This window comes from Perca fluviatilis, chromosome 13 (genome assembly GCF_010015445.1).
Source record: "Perca fluviatilis chromosome 13, GENO_Pfluv_1.0, whole genome shotgun sequence".
Lineage (NCBI taxonomy): Eukaryota > Metazoa > Chordata > Actinopteri > Perciformes > Percidae > Perca > Perca fluviatilis.
The window spans coordinates 38,595,345-38,616,043 of NC_053124.1; the positions used below are offsets into that span (position 1 = coordinate 38,595,345).

The following is a 20,699-nucleotide window of genomic DNA, read 5'->3' on the forward strand; positions in this document are numbered from 1 at the left end:
AACAACAAGGAATCTGTTCCAGGTGATTCATCCGAGGAAGAAACTAGAAAATATTCACATTTAAAAAGCTGGAATCAGAGAATTTGTACTTTTAGTTACAAACTATTACATTGTCATCTATTGTGACTCTTTTGTTACTTTTCCAACACTTTTGGCACTTTTCTCAACCAACGCAACATTTCTGTGTTTGAAGCTTGAAGTTTTTTAACAGCTGTTTGTCTGTGTTTCAGCTTTACCTCCAGACATTCAGAAAGTGATTGTTGGTGAAGAGGAGCAGCAGGAGTGTAGCTCCAGTGTGGACCAGCAGGAGCCAGACCCCCACACACACATTAAAGAGGAACAGGAGGAACTGTGGAGCAGTCAGGAGGGAGATCAGCTTCAAGGGCTGGAGGAGGCTGATATCACCAAGTTCCCATTCACTCCTGTCCCTGTGAAGAGTGAAGATGATGAAGAGGAAGCTCAGTCCTCACAGCTTCATCAAAGACAAACTCAACACATGGAAACAGAAGCTGATGGAGAGGACTGTGGAGGACCAGAACCAGCCAGGAACTCAGATCCACTTTTACAACCAGAGACTGAAGACCAGACTGGAGACTCTTCTGAACCTGAGACTGATGACAGTGCTGATTGGAAGGAGACCAGAAACCCTCAGTCAGCTTTAACGTCTCTGAAGAGAAATGTTGGTGATATTAACTGTATTTCTGTTGCAAAACCTTTCTGTAAAAAGCGTTTCAGATACAGCGGGGATGACAGTGGACGAACGAGGATCGACACAGGAAAAGAAAACGTTCAGATGCAGTGTTAGCGACACAATCAACAACAACATTCCCACAGGATTGGAACCGGCGGGGAACGTGGGTCCACAAAGTTATTCACAGCCAGACGCTGACGATAAATGTTCAGAACTAAAGATTGAGAGTAGAGAGCCTCCATCTGGTTCAAACTCTGATGATGTCCAGAAAGAAACTCTTCAGCTTCACAGCAGCGAAAAAACATTCAAATGCTCGTTCTGCAACAGAAGATTCACGCTCAAAAGACGCATGACACTGGACCTGTCAGTGCACACGAAGGAGAAAAGTTTGAGCTGCAGACTCCCGTGGTACACGCAGCAGAAAACTCGCAATTGTGTCGGCGAGTCGCCGCGGAGCAGAAAGCCTCCACCCGAGGAGTCGTTCACCTGCTCCGAGTGCGGGAAAACTTTCAGCCTGAAGGGCAACCCTAAGACCCACATGAGGAGTCACACGGGAGAGAAACCGTTCGGCTGCTCCGTCTGCGGCAAAGGGTTCAAACCGAAGGTGCACCTGACAGAGCACATGACCATCCACACCGGGGAGAAACGGTTTAGGTGCAGCGTTTATGGAAAAGGATTCAATAGGAAGTCGCTTGTCAAATACCATCCGTGTGTTTGGTCCGATTTTGATCACATCCTGAATTCATGGAGCCATATTAACAGAGATAACTACAGATGACCTTTGAGCAGGGTTGGGTATCGTTTGGTGTTTTTCTAATACTGGTGCTAAAAAGCAAGACGACAAGCAAACTTAAACTTAAAATTAGGGCTGGGTACCGAATTCAATACTTTTTAGGCACCGACCGAATTGCCTCTTAAGTATCAAGTCTCTAAAAATGCATTGTCATTCAATACCCAATTTCAAACCATAAGGAGTAGATCTCATCGGTGTCAGTGAGCCAATCAGCATGCTTCTACCAAGATCTAATAATGTCGACTGTCTAACGTCAAACACGTCGTAGAGACACGCAGGAAAAACTCTATGTAACACAGAGACGGAGCTCAAAAATAATTTAAAAGATTTGTGCTGTAATGTTTTAATTTATTTTTGTTTTATAAAATTGGTATCGAAAAAAGTATCATTTAGGAACCTGTATCGAAGTCAAGGAATTGTCAATCAATACCGTTATCGGAATTTTAATTTAACGATACCCAGCCCTAGTTAAAATGCTTGTTTTCTAGATGGAGTTTGGTTCGTTTAGGGCTTTGCTAGACACAAAAATATATATAATACAATAAAGGAAAGGGGGGGGGGGGGAAACCCATAAAGCATAATATGAGCACTTCAAAACAAAATGATACTATACCAAAAATATGTAAAATGCGAAAGCCTTACATCTGTGTGAATATCTATATATTATTTCCTAATTCCTGACTGATAGCTTGTGTTTTCTTCTTTTTTATTTCAAATATTTATTTCTAATATTTATTGCTTGATTTCTCGGTCTAGTGCCTTTTGGATTACAAGTAAATAAATTCATAAAAAATGTTTTATTCTAATTGTAACTACAATATTTTATTTCTTTTAAATCATAAAATGCTACAAATGTACAGGTCATCAGTTACAAGTCTTGTTTGTTTGCTAATAAAAACACCAAGAAAACTGAAATGATCTGACGATTAAATAATGTTTATTGGACTTGTCACTTAAGTGCAGAGGTGTGTGTGTGTGTGTGTGTGTGTGTGCGTGCGCTTGTGTTTGTGTGTGTCTGTGTGTGTGTGTCATGTGCACATGAAAAAGAAAAGGGGGGCTAGATAAAATGATGATAATGAAATGATAATTAGTAGAGATAAATTAATAATATTAATGATAATTAATATGGTATTAGTACTTTTACTGAAGTAAAGGCTCATAAGAGTCTTATTTTGAAGGGTGTCCCCGGAAGAGGTAGTGTATATCTCCTCCGGTTTGACCGTGAGTTGTGTTAGCAGAGACTCTTATTTTGAAGGGTATTCCCGGAAGTGGTAGTGTATTTCTCCGCCGGTTTGACCGTGAGTTGTGTTAGCAGAGTGAACCGTTAGCTGAAACTGAATAACGGCAGAAAGACAAGCCGTCAGAGTTTAGTTCAGTTCAGTAAGAACCCGGATACTGCTGCTGCTCTGTGGGGGGGTTAGAACCGGGAATGAAGCCGACAACAACAACAACAGGTTGGTTTACTTTCTGATGAGGCTAATGTTGCTAAGCTAACCAGGGCTAGTTCAGAGCCAGGCTCTGCGTTAGCTGTTCGTCAGTCTGAGAAAAAAGACCCGAGATGCTATTTTAAACATGAACAGACGTTTTTTTTTAAATCGTGTGTGTGTGTGTGTGTGTGTGTGTGTGTGTGTGTGTGTGTGTTTTTTTTTTTTCTCTGTCTCTGTGTGTGTGTTTGTGTGTTTGTATGTGTGTGTGTGTGTGTGTGTGTATGTGTATGTGTGTGTGTGTGTGTGTGTGTGTGTGTGTGTGTGTGTGTGTGTGTGTCTGTGTCTCTGTCTCTGTGTGTGTGTTTGTGTGTTTGTATGTGTGTGTGTGTGTGTGTATGTGTGTGTGTGTGTGTGTGTGTGTAGAAATAAGTGTAAGAGGAACGAAGCATACTGCTCAAATTACCAACTAAATGTAAAATCCGATTCACCTGAACACGTCTGTATAATAATAATATAATAATAATAATCTGTATATTCTCAAATAGTAAGTTTTAGCCAGGGGTTAAAGTGTGTGTGTGTGTGTGTGTGTGTGTGTGTGTGTGTGTGTGTGTGTGTGTGTGTGTGTCTTGTAGTAAAGAGAGAGAATGGGAGAAGGAAGTTTGTGTGAGGTGGACCTGGTCACCACAGACCCAAATCTTCTCAGCTGTTGCTACTGTCATATGCTGCACTGTCTCTTCATGTGGCACATTATGTTTATTGGCACATTGTATGGATCACTTCTTATATCATAACAAGGTAATACAGTGTGTAATCAAGTGATGACTGATTAACAGTAATGTAAATGCTAAATGCCCTAATACCTGTTGATACTACTACAATGCAAAGTATAGGCTCTTAACCTGGCAGTTTTGCACATATCATGTAAGACTCAATTTCTCCATTGCTTTGCACAAAACTCTCCAGAAAGTGTCATTTGATGGTTTATTTTTCAAAATGTTTTCCCGGGGGGGCATACCCCCGGACCCCCCTAAGGTGAGCCCCCCCACAGAACAAATCCCAATTTTACTTCTGGTCTTTAGTTAGGTCTTTATTAGCTGTTGCAACATAAACAACATAAAGTGTAATTGTATTTGCTAAATCACCCATCAAAACGGTACTATTACTGGGTGCACCGTATATTTTCCTGCTTTTTTGTCCTTAGCCAATCACATGCCTGAAAAAGGCAACAAAAACTTTTTTAAAAGTCGGTAGAAAGAAGGAAGTAAGGCAAGAATAGGTGGAAAATGCTATCAAAAACTTTGAAAACAGCAACAAAAACTATGTTAAAAGCGACAAACTTGCGTGTCACGCAGGCAGTGTGTAAGCTCTAACCTGTTAACGTGGGAGCTGAAATAAAAACGGACAAGCCAAGCAGCTGACACACTCACGCCACGCAGCCAGTGTGCAGGAGGCCTCATACCGTGAAAAATCAGGAAGACAAACTTCAAAAAAAGTGCCAAAAACCTTTTGAAAAAAGCGACAAAACTTCGACAAACTTGGAGAAAAAAAAAAAAAACATTAGAAAGAAGGAAGGAAGGCAAGAACTGGTCAAATAGTGACAAAAAGCGACAAAAACTTTAAAAAAAAAGTGACAACTTCAAAAACAGCATCAAAAAAAAAAGTCCTGCAGTCCTCCAAAGTACTCCTTGGGGTACACTTACCCCCATTTGAGAACCACTGGTCTAAGAGATAAGAAAAGGTGCTTCAATGCTCCCTTAGTTACCTCCTCTAGCGTAGAATACACTGGCCCATCCTGTACCCAGACTGAACTCATAAATTGGCATGTGTAACACATGCCAATTCGTATGCCATTATTGGCGTGTTATCAGGACGCATACTCACTTTTTAGTGTGTTTATCAACGCTGTTTGACCTCCATTGACCTCCATTACCTTGCGATTGCGTGTGAATTTACACCGAAGTGACAGTGGTGTAGTCTAATGTATTGTGGTGGGTATTCTGTACTGTATATAAATATATTGGCCTATATAATGATATATAATAATAAATGAAATGAAAAAATATATATGGGCCAGAAACTGCCTTTGGGGAAGGGGGGGGTCTGGGTGTCCTCCCCCAGGGTTTTTTTGAGCGTCAAAGACTTCATTTCCTGTATTCAGATAACTTTTATGCACCAATTTACGGTGGAAATCCCTTTATTTAGCCTACGCCAAGACTAAAAACACAGACGACAATTGAAAATATATAAAACATAGAGTGGAAAGTACAAACCCTTTCCAAAAAATTTGAATATCATGGAAAAGTTTATTTATTTCCATAATTCCATTCAAAACGTTAAACTTCCATAGATTATAGATTCAGGACCCACAACTTAAACGATTTCAAGTATTTAGTTGTTTATTTGTACATAATTTGGGCTTCCAGCTCATAAAACCCACGAAAACAGGATTTCAAAAAATTAGAATACTGTGAAGAAATCACCATAAGAAGGACTGGACTGTTGGCCAGTGGTCCAAGGTCCTCTTTTCCGATGAAAGTAAAGTGTGCCTTTCATTCGGGAATCAAAGTCCAAGGGTTTGGAGGAAGACGGGTGAGGAACAGAACCCAAGCTGCTTGAGGTCCAGTGTGAAATCTCCACACTCAGTCATGATTTGGGGTGCAATGTCCAGTGCAGGTGTTGGTAAACTCTGCTTTCTTAAATCCAAGGTCACCGCATCAGTCTACCAGAAAGTTTTAGAGGACTTCATGATTCCTTCTGCTGAGGATCTGTATGGAGATGCAGATTTCATCTTCCAGCAGGACCTGGCCCCTGCCCATACCGCCAGAAGCACCAAAACCTGGTTTGATGCCCATGCCATCACAGTGCTTGACTGGCCAGCCAACTCGCCGGACCTAAACCCCATTGAGATTCTATGGGGTATTATCAAGAGGAAAATGAGGGGCACCAGACCCAAAAACAAAGAAGAGCTGACAGCAAGCATCAATCTGGGCTTCCATAACTCCCAGGCAATGCCACAGGCTCACTGCCTCAATGCCACGGCGCATCGAGGCAGTGATTAAGGCAAAGGGATTCCCTACCAAGTATTGAAGATTGACGTATCGTTTTGAAAGTACCATATTTTGATTGATATCAAATCAATCAAAATATGGTACTTTGATCCTAATTTGTTTTTTTTCTGCAAAAACTGAGAAGTAAATGGTGATTTCTTCACAGTATTCTAATTTTTTGAAATCCTGTTTTCGTGGGTTTTATGAGCTGGAAGCCCAAATTATGTACAAATAAACAACTAAATACTTGAAATCGTTTAAGTTGTGGGCCCTGAATCTATAATCTATGGAAGTTTAAAATTTTGAATGGAATTATGGAAATAAATAAACTTTTCCATGATATTCAAATTTTTTGGAAAGGGTCTGTATGTTGTAGCGTGTCATTGGGCATTTTTAAAAGTGGGTATATGGAAATCCTGGAGCTTTCTTAGTGGGTATAACTGCGTATAGCTGCGTATCACGGAGACTACACCACTGCGTAGCGAGTAGTATGAAAGGCCGACAGTTGGTCGGGGGGGGATGGGTCAAACACGGGACTTTCACCCAGGAGACCGGCCATCTTGTCCCGCGTGTCACGTTTCCTTCTAGAGGCGGGAATCACCAGAGGCCTCACGATACGATATCATCACAATACTTATGTCACGATACGATATCATCACAATACTTATGTCACGATACGATATTATTGTGATTTCAAACATATTGCAATATTCTGCGATGTATTGCATTTTATTACCTTTTTTCCAACTTCAAATGTTTCCCAATTTCAAATGAAACTTTGTCAGCATCTGTTTTATCTAAAAAGATACATTTCTCTGTTTGTTCATCTCACTTCAGTTGTATTGCTGCAAAATGGGATTATCAAGCAGACAAACTGATCAACGCATATATAATAATAGATCCATACTTGATGTCTGTATCGATACAGTATTGCCACGAAAAATAATGCGATACTATGCTGTATCGATTTTTTTCCCCCCACCCTGTGTGTGTGTGTGTGTGTGTGTGTGTGAGAAGAAGAAATAACAACGCTGCTCTAATTACCAACTAAATGTAAAATCCGATTCACCTGAATGTCCTGGAAGAGAGAGTAGTATTTTAAATGTAGGTCATCATTTCGCCGTTCATAATCAATATAAGTAGCGCAGTAGCGCCATGCGTACATGGTTATTTTCTCTCAGACATTGACAGCATATCTAATAGGCCTAATGATTAATGTATGTTATGACACTGTTTGAGTGGTTAAGTAAGCTGTTTAAAGGTGCTCTAAGCGATGTCGGGTGACGTCACTTCTTGTTGACGTTCGAAGTCAAACAAAACGGAGACTAGCTCCCCAAAAATGTTTTGCATTTTAGAATCTTAGGAAATGGACAGCGGCCGACACGAACACACCTGGACCTTTTTCACAGCAGACATGTTGACTTGTCATAGTAGGAAAAGTACAGTTGAAATAGATCACCTTAACGATGGCTCAGTTCCATCAAGTGTCCCAGTAAGATATTTCCAAGGGGGGGTAAGCTTCGCTTCAGAACTCAAACCTCCTATGGCGCCATTTTGATGCTACCAAGCCATCACCTCCCGTTAGCATCCCATTGACTCCCATTCATTCTGACGTCACTTTGACAGAGAATAACTTTACATCTGAAGCGTTTAAAGACTCTATTTGTCCGTTGTTTATTTCTAAAGAAACACCAGTGTTTCCCACACATGGACTAATGTGTGGCGGTGCGCCTCACTATCAACACCGGCCGCCGCACATTGCGTTTCAATATACTTTAACCGCTATTTATAACACGTTGTTCTGCATTTCCTTTCCCTGCTCTCCTCCGTCTCTCTGTCACTTGTGTCTCGCTCAAATACACACACACACACACACACACACACACACACACACACACACACACACACACACACACACACACACACACAGCTACTCCCACCGTGCAGTGTTTGGTGTTTTTAGCCCCAAACGTTGGCTTCCAGGCAGCGCAGCAATGGTTATAGTTAGGGTTAAGGTGAGGGTTAGTGCCTTTAAGGCGACGTTGGGGGCTTAAAACACCATCGAGTCCACTGTGCACACAGCGTCTGTCTCCATCAAGGAGAGAAGACGGCTGGCCAAATTCACCAGTTCACCAAAGGTTGGTCTCTATCTGGTGAACACCTTTACACGATCACACATTCACAATCACGACCCGACTCTTAGCAAACCAGCGATCGCGCCCGCTTTAGAAAGTTAACTAGTCGCAAGTTTGCGGTAAAATGCAGTTGGGTTGTTGAGGTCAAAACACCATAAACTTATTATAAATAATGTTGTCATTTTTTACTGTCACACTGAATGTTTGCTGCTTCAATCCAGATGAGTATTGAAAAGTATTTTCCGTGAGTGAAAACAGCCCGTGATGAGGATGAGGACCAGCCTGAACCGGAGGTATCGGTCTGAACCAGAGCTCAACAGTCCCACCAGTGGAATTAGTTATGGTATTAATTTGTTTACAATTCTTGTCGGTTATTGTCTGGAAGACTGTTCGTTATGTTTGGTGGTGCAGGTCGGCGCAGTTTGTTTTTGTGTGCGTCTGTGGAGCCTGGGCTGTCACAGAGCAGATAGTGAGGAGATGTTTTTACAGTGTGTTCAGGAGACAGACATCTAACCCTTATAACATAGAATATGTAGCCTACAGTAGATCTAACATAGGTCTAACGCATTCTTTATCCTGCATACATTTGTGTGTGCGTGTCTCTGTGTGTGTGTGTGTGTGTGTGTGTGTGTGTGTGTGTGTGTGTGTGTGTGTGTGTGTGTGTGTGTGTGTGTGTGTGTGTGTGTGTGTGTGTGTGTGTGTGTGTGTGTGAACATGCGTGTGTGACATAAAATCTTTGTTGCAGACCGTTTTTGCTGCAACTTTTTTTTTTTTTGGGGCAGTTTCCTCTTCCGCTGTGGAAAGTTGAGCGTAGTGTGCGAGACATCAGAACTTAATCACTGACCGTGACATGTGATCTTTCTTTCAGACCACCTGTGCTGACGCTAACATGGCGCCTAAACAAACCGCTAAGCAGAAGCGCGAGGCCAAACGCCGTGCACGTGCAGCTGAGTCCGACGCAGCGCGAGCTGCACGCCTGGCGGGCGACGCGGCACGCAAGGCCAAACGCCGAGCAGAGGAAACGCCGGAGATGCGAGCGGATCGCCTGGCTTACCACGCCGCACACATTGCTAAACTGAGAGCAAAGGAAACGCCGGAGATGCGAGCGCTGCGCTTGGCGAGCAACGCTGCGCGCACAGCGGCCTCGAGGGCGCAGGAAACGCCAGAGATGCGAGCCGCACGCCTGACCCACGACGCTGCGCGCATGGCTAAACTGAGAGCAAAGGAAACGCCGGAGATGCGAGTGCTGCGCTTGGCGAGCAACGCTGCGCGCACAGCGGCCTTGAGGGCAGAGAAGGCGCAACAGATGCGAGCGGAGTGGGACGCCGCACGCCTACAGGAAGTTTACAGCGCACGCCTGCAGCCGGCACCCCATGTCGATGTTGGTAGTTTAATGAGTCAGGCTCCATCCCCACTGCTGCAGCGTTTCCTGTCCTCTAAAACGTCAACATTTGTCTCTTTCTGTCTGTCTGTCTCTCTGTCTGTCTCTTTCTCTGTCTTTCTGTCTGTCTGTCTCTTTCTCTGTCTGTCTGTCTGTCTGTCTGTTTGTGTGTCTCTCTCTGTCTGTCTGTTTGTCTCTCTGTCTGTCTCTTTCTCTGTCTTTCTGTCTGTCTGTCTGTCTGTCTCTGTCTGTCTGTCTGTCTGTTTGTGTGTGTCTCTCTCTGTCTGTCTGTCTGTCTGTCTGTCTCTCTGTCTGTCTCTTTCTCTGTCTTTCTGTCTGTCTGTCTGTCTGTCTGTCTCTTTCTCTGTCTGTCTCTCTCTTTCTCTGTCTGTCTGTCGCTCTCTGTGTGTCTCTCTCTGTCTGTCTGTCCGTCCATCCGTCTGTCTCTCTGTCTGTCTCTTTCTCTGTCTGTCTGTCTGCCTGTCTGTCAGTAACATTCCTGCTCTTTCTTTTCTCCATTCTTGTTCTTTGTCCAAAGTATTTTCTGTTTTCTTTGACAGTGTCTGCCTTCCCTTTAATGTTGTTTAAAATCTGGTTAAAAGATCAAAGTTAAAGCAAAGATATGATCTGTCCCCCGTGCACGTTTGTATCCTCCCCCAATGAGTGTCCCAGGTCTCGCTCTCTCCTCCTACACACTTCTCTACCCTGTCAGGATAACGACCTGGCACTGGGCCAGCTCTTACAGCCCCCCCCCAGGCCACTTCAGCTGCTGATTCGGCTAAAACAAGAGCAAGTCAGCAACCCTCCAGAACGCGTCGTCAGCGAGGAAAGTCCCTGGGCTGTCCCAGAAATAGAGAAATCCTGCTCTGAGCGCTGTGTTAACCCTACATCTGCACTACGAGTCCAACTGAAGTCAAGCTGAAACATTCCATTATATGGAAAGAAAGTTATTATAACTGATTCTTTATATAATCAACATGACATCATGACTTTGCGTAAACATACACGCCACTTTCCTAAAGCCAAATGGCGTGTTATCTGTACGCATTTTGAGCTTTCCACGTGTACGTTTACGCTGTATACAGCGGATGTAAACACTTGGCGTACTATTGCGAGAACGTCACACGCGTGTTAAAAAAAAACACAAAAACACGACTGTGACCAACATTGGGGAAGGCTTACAAATAATTATTTTTTTTAAACGGTTGACAAACTCTCTCCTGGGTGAGTCCTGTGTTTTACCCTTCCTCGGACTTACGTCCTTTCATACTACTCGGTACGGCGATAATTCACACGTAATGGAGGTCAATGGAGGCCAAACGGCGTTGATAAACACGCTAAAACGGCATACAAATTGGCGTGTCATACATACACACAAACGCCACTTCATGACATCAGTCTGATATAATTTAATTACATTTATATCTGCATTTATGTCAAAACGTTGAGACTTTCAAACATCAAAATGTAATTCATTAAATGTATTTGTGTCAAAATGACATAGAAACATCTTTTTGTATTCTGTTTTGTCTGGAAACGCTTTCAACTTGCTAGCGTCTGGGCGTCTGTCCTATTTCTAGCGCGCACGCGTTTTCAGAGACGTGCGTGTCACGCAGGCAGTGTGTAAGCTCTAACCTGTTAAGATGGTAGCCGAAATAAAAATGGACACGCCACGCACGCAGCTGACACGCTCATGCCACGCGGCCGGTGTGCAGGAGGCCTTAGGCACTTAGCACTTAGCATGTTCATTTTTATTATTTCTTCACTATGTGATCTGTGAGATAAAACTCGTGGACGGAGATGGTTTCTGTCTTTAAAAATAAAAAGTCAACCATGTGAATTAGGGCTTGGACTCTGAACTTCGTTATTCGAATATCATTCGAATATTAAAAAAAATAATGATATTCGAACGAATATTAGCCAGCCCTTAATATTCGAACCTGTTATGGGCATTATTTTTTGTAAATGTGTTTGCTTGTAAACGTTGTTTTCAGTTCAGATTTCTGAGGCTTTTTCACGCATTTCGAAATGTAACTACACGTCTCTCGGCCGTGGCTCGGTCGCGGTGCATTCCCCCCTAATTCTCAAAGAAAACTGGCTGGCCTGACCAGGGCCAGGCCAGACCAGGGCCAGGCCAGACCAGACCAGGGCCAGGCCAGACCAGGGCCAGACCAGGGCCAGGCCAGACCAGGGCCAGGCCAGACCAGACCAGGGCCAGGCCAGACCAGGGCCAGACCAGGGCCAGGCCAGACCAGGGCCAGGCCAGACCAGACCAGGGCCAGGCCAGCTCAGCGGCGTCTTTCTCCCGTGGCGTTCTGCTGTCTCTCCTACCTACACCGGTCCCCCACCCTGTCCCTCCTCCCCTTTCTACCTGCTGCTCAGTGCTGCTGCACATGAGGAGAGAGCACAGAGGGGGGCGGGGGCTGCTCCTCACAAACTGCGCCACACAACAGGAGAGAGAGCCCTCTCCCCCCCACAAAAAAATACATGGCGTTCCTCGCTGGACAATACTGGCGAATCCTTTTTATTTTACAGAAAGTCGCCAGATTTGTCGCTAGTCGCTTTTGAAAAGTCGCTTAAGTTGGCAACAACAGCGCACACACACACACACACACACACACACACACACACAACACACAAGCTCCACACACACACACACACACACACACACACACACACACACACACACACACACACACACACACACACACACACACACAACGCCACACACACACACACACACACACACACACACACACACACACACACACACACACAAGCTCCACACACACACACACACACACACACACACACACACACACACACACACACACACACACAAACACACACACACACACACACACACACAAGCTCCACACACACACACACACACACACACACACACACACACACACACACACACACACACAAGCTCCACGCACACACCAGCACACTATAAACATCAGACCACTTACGTAGGCTACGGTAAAAGCTCCGAACTTCCTGTCAAAAGCACACTGTTTGTGTTTAATCCAGGGTCTGACTTAATTTTTCTTTTAAACTGAAGGCATTTAATGGTCAAAATATTATTAATAAATATTCGAATATATTCGAATATTAATATTAATATACAAACGAACTTTGAATATGATTTTTGGGCAAAAGTCAAAGCCCTAATGTGAATGCAGCTTGAGCGTGATGGACACCGGCTCGGTAACATGAAGTCTGATTTGTCTTCTGTTTATGTTCTTCAGGTGATGGAGTCGAGAGGGCCGCCGACGGTCAGCGTGGTTCTGCAGCAACGCCACATCGGCGTCTCCCGTCTCGGTGAAACTTCACACACTACGGGGACAAATGTCCTCAAAACTGCAAAAACTGCTGACTTGTAGGAAAGTTTCCATACGATACAGCTACAGAGATTAATCGCCTAAGATTTTGGCAGATAAAAATGACCAAATGTTTTAGCTTTATCCTAATTGGAAGCAGCGTTTAGAAGAATTATTCAGATCCTTTACTTCAGTAAAAGTACTAATACCACACTGTAAAAATACTCTGTTACTTTAGTAAAAGGCATCTCAGCTGGACTTGAAGCCGTTATATTGTTGGCTAGTTTCATTTAGAATCAAACATCAGATTTTATAAACTACATGTGTTTTGTGTGCAGAAATCTTAATGTGTAAAGTAACTAGTAACTAAAGCTGTAACAGATGAATGTAGCGGAGTAACTAAAGTAACTAGTAACTAAAGCTGGAACAGATGAATGTAGCGGAGTAACTAAAGTAACTAGTAACTAAAGCTGGAACAGATGAATGTAGTGGAGTAACTAAAGTAACTAGTAACTAAAGCTGTAACAGATGAATGTAGTGGAGTAACTAAAGTAACTAGTAACTAAAGCTGTAACAGATGAATGTAGCGGAGTAACTAAAGTAACTAGTAACTAAAGCTGTAACAGATGAATGTAGCGGATTAACTAAAGTAACTAGTAACTAAAGCTGGAACAGATGAATGTAGCGGAGTAACTAAAGTAACTAGTAACTAAAGCTGGAACAGATGAATGTAGTGGAGTAACTAAAGTAACTAGTAACTAAAGCTGTAACAGATGAATGTAATGAGTAACTAAAGTAACTAGTAACTAAAGCTGGAACAGATGAATATAGTGGAGTAACTAAAGTAACTAGTAACTAAAGCTGTAACAGATGAATGTAGTGGAGTAACTAAAGTAACTAGTAACTAAAGCTGTAACAGATGAATGTAGTTGAGGTAACTAAAGTAACTAGTAACTAAAGCTGGAACAGATGAATGTAGTGGAGTAACTAAAGTAACTAGTAACTAAAGCTGGAACAGATGAATATAGTGGAGTAACTAAAGTAACTAGTAACTAAAGCTGGAACAGATGAATGTAGCGGAGTAACTAAAGTAACTAGTAACTAAAGCTGGAACAGATGAATATAGTGGATTAACTAAAGTAACTAGTAACTAAAGCTGGAACAGATGAATGTAGCGGAGTAACTAAAGTAACTAGTAACTAAAGCTGGAACAGATGAATGTAGCGATTAACTAAAGTAACTAGTAACTAAAGCTGGAACAGATGAATGTAGTGGAGTAACTAAAGTAACTAGTAACTAAAGCTGTAACAGATGAATGTAGTGGAGTAACTAAAGTAACTAGTAACTAAAGCTGTAACAGATGAATGTAGTAGGTAACTAAAGTAACTAGTAACTAAAGCTGGAACAGATGAATGTAGCGGAGTAACTAAAGTAACTAGTAACTAAAGCTGAACAGATGAATGTAGCGGATTAACTAAAGTAACTAGTAACTAAAGCTGTAACAGATGAATGTAGCGAGCAGTAACTAAAGTAACTAGTAACTAAAGCTGTAACAGATGAATGTAGCGGAGTAACTAAAGTAACTAGTAACTAAAGCGTAACAGATGAATGTAGTGAACTAAAGTAACTAGTAACTAAAGCTGTAACAGATGAATGTAGTGGAGTAACTAAAGTAACTAGTAACTAAAGCGTAACAGATGAATATAGTTGAGTAACTAAAGTAACTAGTAACTAAAGCTGTAACAGATGAATGTAGTTAAGTAACTAAAGTAATTAGTAACTAAAGCTGTAACAGATGAATGTAATTGAGTAACTAAAGTAATTAGTAACTAAAGCTGTAACAGATGAATGTAGTGGAGTAACTAAAGTAACTAGTAACTAAAGCTGTAACAGATGAATATAGTGGAGTAACTAAAGTAACTAGTAACTAAAGCTGTAACAGATGAATGTAGTGGAGTAACTAAAGTAACTAGTAACTAAAGCTGGAACAGATGAATGTAGTGGAGTAACTAAAGTAACTAGTAACTAAGCTGTAACAGATGAATGTAGCGGGTAACTAAAGTAACTAGTAACTAAAAGCTGGAACAGATGAATATAGTGGAGTAACTAAAGTAACTAGTAACTAAAGCTGTAACAGATGAATGTAGTGAGTAACTAAAGTAACTAGTAACTAAAGCTGTACCAGATGAATGTAGTGGAGTAACTAAAGTAACTAGTAACTAAAGCTGGAACAGATGAATGTGGAGTAACTAAAGTAACTAGTAACTAAAGCTGGAACAGATGAATATAGTGGAGTAACTAAAGTAACTAGTAACTAAAGCTGTAACAGATGAATGTAGTGGAGTAACTAAAGTAATTAGTAACTAAACTGGAACAGATGAATGTAGTGGGTAACTAAAGTAATTAGTAACTAAAGCTGAACAGATGAATGTAGTTGAGTCTAAAGTAACTAGTAACAAAGCTGGAAGATGAATGTAGTGGAAACTAAAGTAACTAGTAACTAAAGCTGGAACAGATGAATGTAGCGGAGTAACTAAAGTAACTAGTAACTAAAGCTGGAACAGATGAATATAGTGGAGTAACTAAAGTAACTAGTAACTAAAGCTGTAACAGATGAATGTAGTGGAGTAACTAAAGTAACTAGTAACTAAAGCTGTAACAGATGAATGTAGTGGAGTAACTAAAGTAATTAGTAACTAAAGCTGTAACAGATGAATGTAGTGGAGTAACTAAAGTACAATATTTCTCTCTGAAATGTAGCAGAGTAGAAAGTGGCATGAAAAGACTCAAGTAAAGTACTTCAACATTTGGACTGAAGTACAGTACTGGAGTAAATGTATTTAGTTACATTACTTTTTTACAACAAAGTGTTTCTATTATTTCTTTTTGTAGTCAGTAGTTTTTAATGTTTTTTTTAAGAAGAAAAAGACAAAACAGAACATCAGAAATTATTATAATAAATGATAAATTTAAACCAATCTGATACAAACTGGATAAAATTGTGTATGTGTGTGTCTTATTTTGTCACTTTTTTGTCTCTTATTTTGTCATTTTTTTCAACAGTTTTGAAGCTTTTTTTGACGAATGTCGCCGGACGACACCATTTAATAAACATAGCCGTGTTCAGAAAACACAGAGAGAGTTTTTAGCTTTGTATCAACTCATTCGGCAGCTGCTTGAATGTAACGGACTTTCATTAATATAAAATAGTCACGCTCTAAAGCTTAACACTTCTTCACATCAGGCAGAAAAACAGTCGGCTGGATTCTGCAGATTCTCGTTCTGGATCAGCGCTGTTAAAGCGTAACTCTCGCCAAAATGCATCCTAGGGTATTTTTGTGAATGTACGTGAGTTGCAGTGAGTTGCTCAAAAACTCTCTTTTTAGTAAATCTGTGTACACAAACAATGTTGTCAGTGCTTGCGTTAAGGTGTAGAGCCCCTGGTGATACTTGAAGCAAAGTCTCATGTTATGTCGAGCCTTCTTAGTATTTCGAAAATAGCTATTTTGAGACTAGCATGAGAGAGCCCCTAGCAATCCCATTCAAAAGGCCATTTGACCCAAAAACGAGAATACGGTGAAAATTAAAAGTGGTGATTCGGTCCTAATTATGCTTTTAAACTAAAGTTTGACTCACGTACATTCACAAAAATACCCTAGGATGCATTTTTGCGAGAGTTACACTTTAAACAAAATATCTTTTCCTACAGTATATGAGATTGTGTTTAGCTCTGGGGATTAGAAATGTAATCAGCCTGTTAGCTTTAGCTGACGTTAATATCTGTCTGTGTTTCAGCTTTGCCTCCAGACGACAAAAGCCAGATCGTTATTAAAGAGGAGCAGCAGGAGTGTAGCTCCAGTGTGGACCAGCAGGAGCCAGAGCCCCCCCTACACATTAAAGAGGAACAGGAGGAACTGTGGAGCAGTCAGGAGGGAGAGCAGCTTCAAGGGCTGGAGGAGGCTGATATCACCAAGTTCCCATTCACTCCTGTCCCTGTGAAGAGTGAAGATGATGAAGAGGAAGGTAGGAACAACGGTAACAGGGTTTTAGGGGGAAAAACGGAAACAAGCTGCAAAAGTAAAGAGCATAAAAGTACAGGAGAACCTGGTTCATTTCTATTTTAGGAGTATAAAACAACACGACTGATCAGTTTGTGAAGGATCTATCACTGAAAATGTCTAACTTGTTCTAACTCTCATTATGTTACGGTAAAAAAAAAACTTTGCTTCGCAGCTTCCGCTGACCCACAAATAAATTAGTTGTCTTTTATCTCACTTGAACAGAGCTTCAACAGAGACAGACTGAACACATGGAAACAGAAGCTGATGGAGAGGACTGTGGAGGACCAGAACCAGCCAGGAACTCACATCTACTTTTACAACCAGAGACTGAAGACCAGACTGGAGACTCTTCTGATACTGAGACTGATGACAGTGCTGATTGGAAGGAGACCAGAGAACCTCAGTCAGCTTTAAACTCTCTGAAACAGGATTCAAGACGTAAGAAAACATTCAGCTGCTCTGAGTGTGGGAGGAGATTTGGCTTCAAGTACAGTCTGAAGACACACATGAGAACTCACACAGGAGAGAAACCTTTCAGCTGCTCTGTTTGTAAGAAATCATTTACACAGAGAGGAGATTTACAGAAACATATGAGAATCCACACAGGAGAAAAACCTTTTAGCTGCTCTGAGTGTGGTAAAGGATTTGGCCGCAAAGAACATCTGAAGACACACATGATGAATCACAGAGGAGAGAGACCTTTTAATTGCTCAGTTTGTGAGGAATCTTTTACCCGGGGTGAACGTTTAAAGATACACATGAGAATCCACACAGGAGAGAAGCCTTTCAACTGCTCCGAGTGTGACAAAAGGTTTAGAAAAAGCCAAGATCTGAAGAGACACATTAAGTCTCACACAGAAGCAAAAGCTTTCAGCTGCTCCGAGTGCGGGAAGAGATTTACCCAAAACTCAAATCTGAAAACACACATGAGAATCCACGCGGGAGACAAACGATTCAGCTGTTCCCTTTGTGGGAAAAGATTTATACAGAAGGGACAATTGGCGTACCACATGAAACATCACACAGGGGAGACGCCTTTTACTTCCTGTGTCAGTGACGCAACAACGCAGCCGGAGGCGCCAAGCATTAAAGAGGAACAGGAGGAACTGTGCACCAATCAGGAGGGAGACCCGGACACTGATAACAGTGCTGATTGGAAGGAGACAAAAGACTCCCAGTCAGCTTTAAACTCTCTGAAACATGTTGAGCGTAATACGGACAAATCATCTCGTTCCGTCAGTCGCTGCTCTGAGTGCGGGAAACAATTTAGACAGAAATCTAATCTGAAGAATCACATGAGAATCCACAAGGGGGACAAGCCTTTCAGCTGCTCCGTTTGTGGTAAAAGATTTATACAGAACGCGCACATGACATACCACATGACACGGCACACGGGAGAGAAAATGTTCTGCTGCGGCGTTTGTGACAAACGATTTATTTGGCCGTATCAGCTCAGGAAACATAAATGTGTTGGTCGGACGGAAACGGAAGCAGCCAGGAACTCCCATCCAGCGACGATCTCACAACCAGAGACTGGAGATAAAGCCGGACGGTCTATCGTAGCGGAGATCGAAGTCAGTTGTGACGACTGGGAGGAGACCGGAGAGCCTGATTGGACGTGCAACGCTGCTGAGAAACAGTTCAGCTGCTCCGAGTGCGGGAAAAGATTTAACCGCAAGACTCACCTGAAGAGACATGCGATGACTCACACGGGAGAGAGACCGTTTAGCTGCTCGGTGTGTCGGAGGTCTTTCACGGAGAGCGGGAACTTACACAAACACATGGCCGTGCACACGGGAGAGAAACGCTTCAGCTGTGGGTTTTGCAAGCGAAGATTCACCTGGCACTCTCAGCTCCAAACTCACGAGTGTGATCGTCCTCAGTCGGCACGGCAGCGCCGCCAGAGACGAACCAAACCGAGACGAGCTGATGGAGAGGACCGCGGTCCATCCAAACCCGCCAGGAGACGACTTCTGTTGCCCCGCCCGAGCGCCGATGACCTGGTAGCAACCAGTCCGCCAAACCACACGACGATAACGTTTGTTTGTTCCCCCCCTCTAATCCAAGCCACAGGAGCGTTTCATATGTTAGCGCCCTAGCGGTGGCAGGAGATACGTCCTCGAATCTAAACCAGAGAAGGTAACTGTCGAGGTTTTAAACCTGTTCACTCAGCTAAAAAAAACGGATTCTTAAAATAGATCTTTATAGAAAAAAGGTCCAAGGCACTCAGCAAGCTGCCCAGTTCTATTTGCTTTTTAATGTACTAAGATTTCGACATGAAATAACCGTTTAAGTATTTTTCCATTTTAAATAAAGGCTTTTTTCTTTTGTAAATTTGCAAGAAGAGTGCCTTTGGCCATGCGCACATCGCGATGTAGACGATGAAACACAATATTGTGCAGCCCTAGTATACAAGTTAAAATATAAGATATATGAATAAAATATAAGTGACTTCCGTGAATACAACTAAGGGGGTTTTCCGTCTAGGTTTAGCTCCTCGCCTCGGTACTGTGTTCTAAGGCCTGCTGCACACTGGCTGCGTGGCGTGAGCGGCCTTGTCTGTACACATGGATGTTTTCCATAAACATAAATATATACTGATCTGATTACGTCAGTTCAGTATATATAGGCTTTATTTACAGTAAAATAGGCTACAGAATTTCCTTCTGGATTAACAGGTGCAATATTTGAAAATCGATAATTATTTATTATTATTTTAAATTACATTTATATCTGCATTAATGTCAAAACCTTGAGACTTTCAAACATCAACATGTCAATTATGAATATGTATTCATGTCTAAACGACATATAAACGTCTTTCCCTATTCTATTTTGCCTGGAAACGCTTCCAACACGCTGGCGTGCATGAAAAATAGGCGTCGGTTCTATTTCTCCCCGAGTTGGTCCAAAAAGTTCCTCAGAACACACCGAGAGACCAGACCTAATACGTCTCCATAACAACAGCTAATCTCTATTGTTGCCCCAAAAATGTTGTAGGATGTAGAAGTAAACTAACTTTTTTGGGGCTCAGTTCTTAATGTAAACATGAACCTGGTGCATTATAAAATATCTGAGAATTTACAGCAGAAGTTCTCTGAGGAATCTCTTTTACATCCAACAGTTTAAAAACCTGCCCGTAGTATGTCCATCATCACTAACGGAAGTGTAGAAGAAAAAAGCAAAAAGTGACAAACGGCACGAAAGAAATCTACAAAAACGTTTTAAAAAAAGTGTCTTTTCTGCGCTTTCGACCCTTTATATGTTTCTTGGAACTTTTTGTTGTTGATGGTTGCTTCCTGCTTGTCAAATGCTCTGAGAATCTCTTCATATCAAAGATATAAGAGATGTATCAAAGATATAAGATATATATATATATATATATATATATATATATATATATATATATAATAAAAAAAAAAAAAATATATATATATATACAAGGGATTGGGACTGACATTTCCAAACCTGATTGATTTTCGAATTGGGAACTTGTGAACAGTGTTGGGCAAGTTACTTCCAAAATGTAAATGTATATACATTATAGATTACTAGTTACTGTCATTTGAGAGTAATTAGTTATATTACAATATTACTGTCTCTGAATTGTAATGCTATGCACTACTTTTGCATTACGTTTGAGTTACTTTCACAAAGTAACAGCAGAAGTTTGACTTGGCAGCTAGCTTGTGAATTTCACCACCGGATCGATAAAGTCTCATCTTCATAATTATTCATAATGTTTTGTATGATTAATATGAATATGCAAAGTAACTAAAGCTGTAAAAATAGAGCAGTATAACGTACAATAGGCAAGTAGGAGAAAATAAAAATACTC

The 20,699-nt window shown here is 41.7% G+C and overlaps 1 protein-coding gene across 1 annotated transcript; it reads left to right on the plus strand.

Annotated features, from left to right (window-relative positions):
* The first annotated feature begins 17,252 nt into the window (after positions 1–17,252).
* LOC120571044 (gastrula zinc finger protein XlCGF57.1-like) lies at positions 17,253–19,537 on the plus strand. Its single transcript, XM_039819744.1, has one exon. It carries the CDS (start codon positions 17,368–17,370, stop codon positions 18,958–18,960), a length of 1,593 nt encoding a protein of 530 aa, XP_039675678.1. The 5' UTR covers positions 17,253–17,367; the 3' UTR covers positions 18,961–19,537.
* The last annotated feature ends 1,162 nt before the right edge of the window (positions 19,538–20,699 follow it).

What these genes read in the sequence shown, in the direction of transcription:
- LOC120571044 (XM_039819744.1), top strand. Translation starts at nt 17,368, where the DNA reads ATGAGAACTCACACAGGAGAGAAACCTTTCAGCTGCTCTGTTTGTAAG.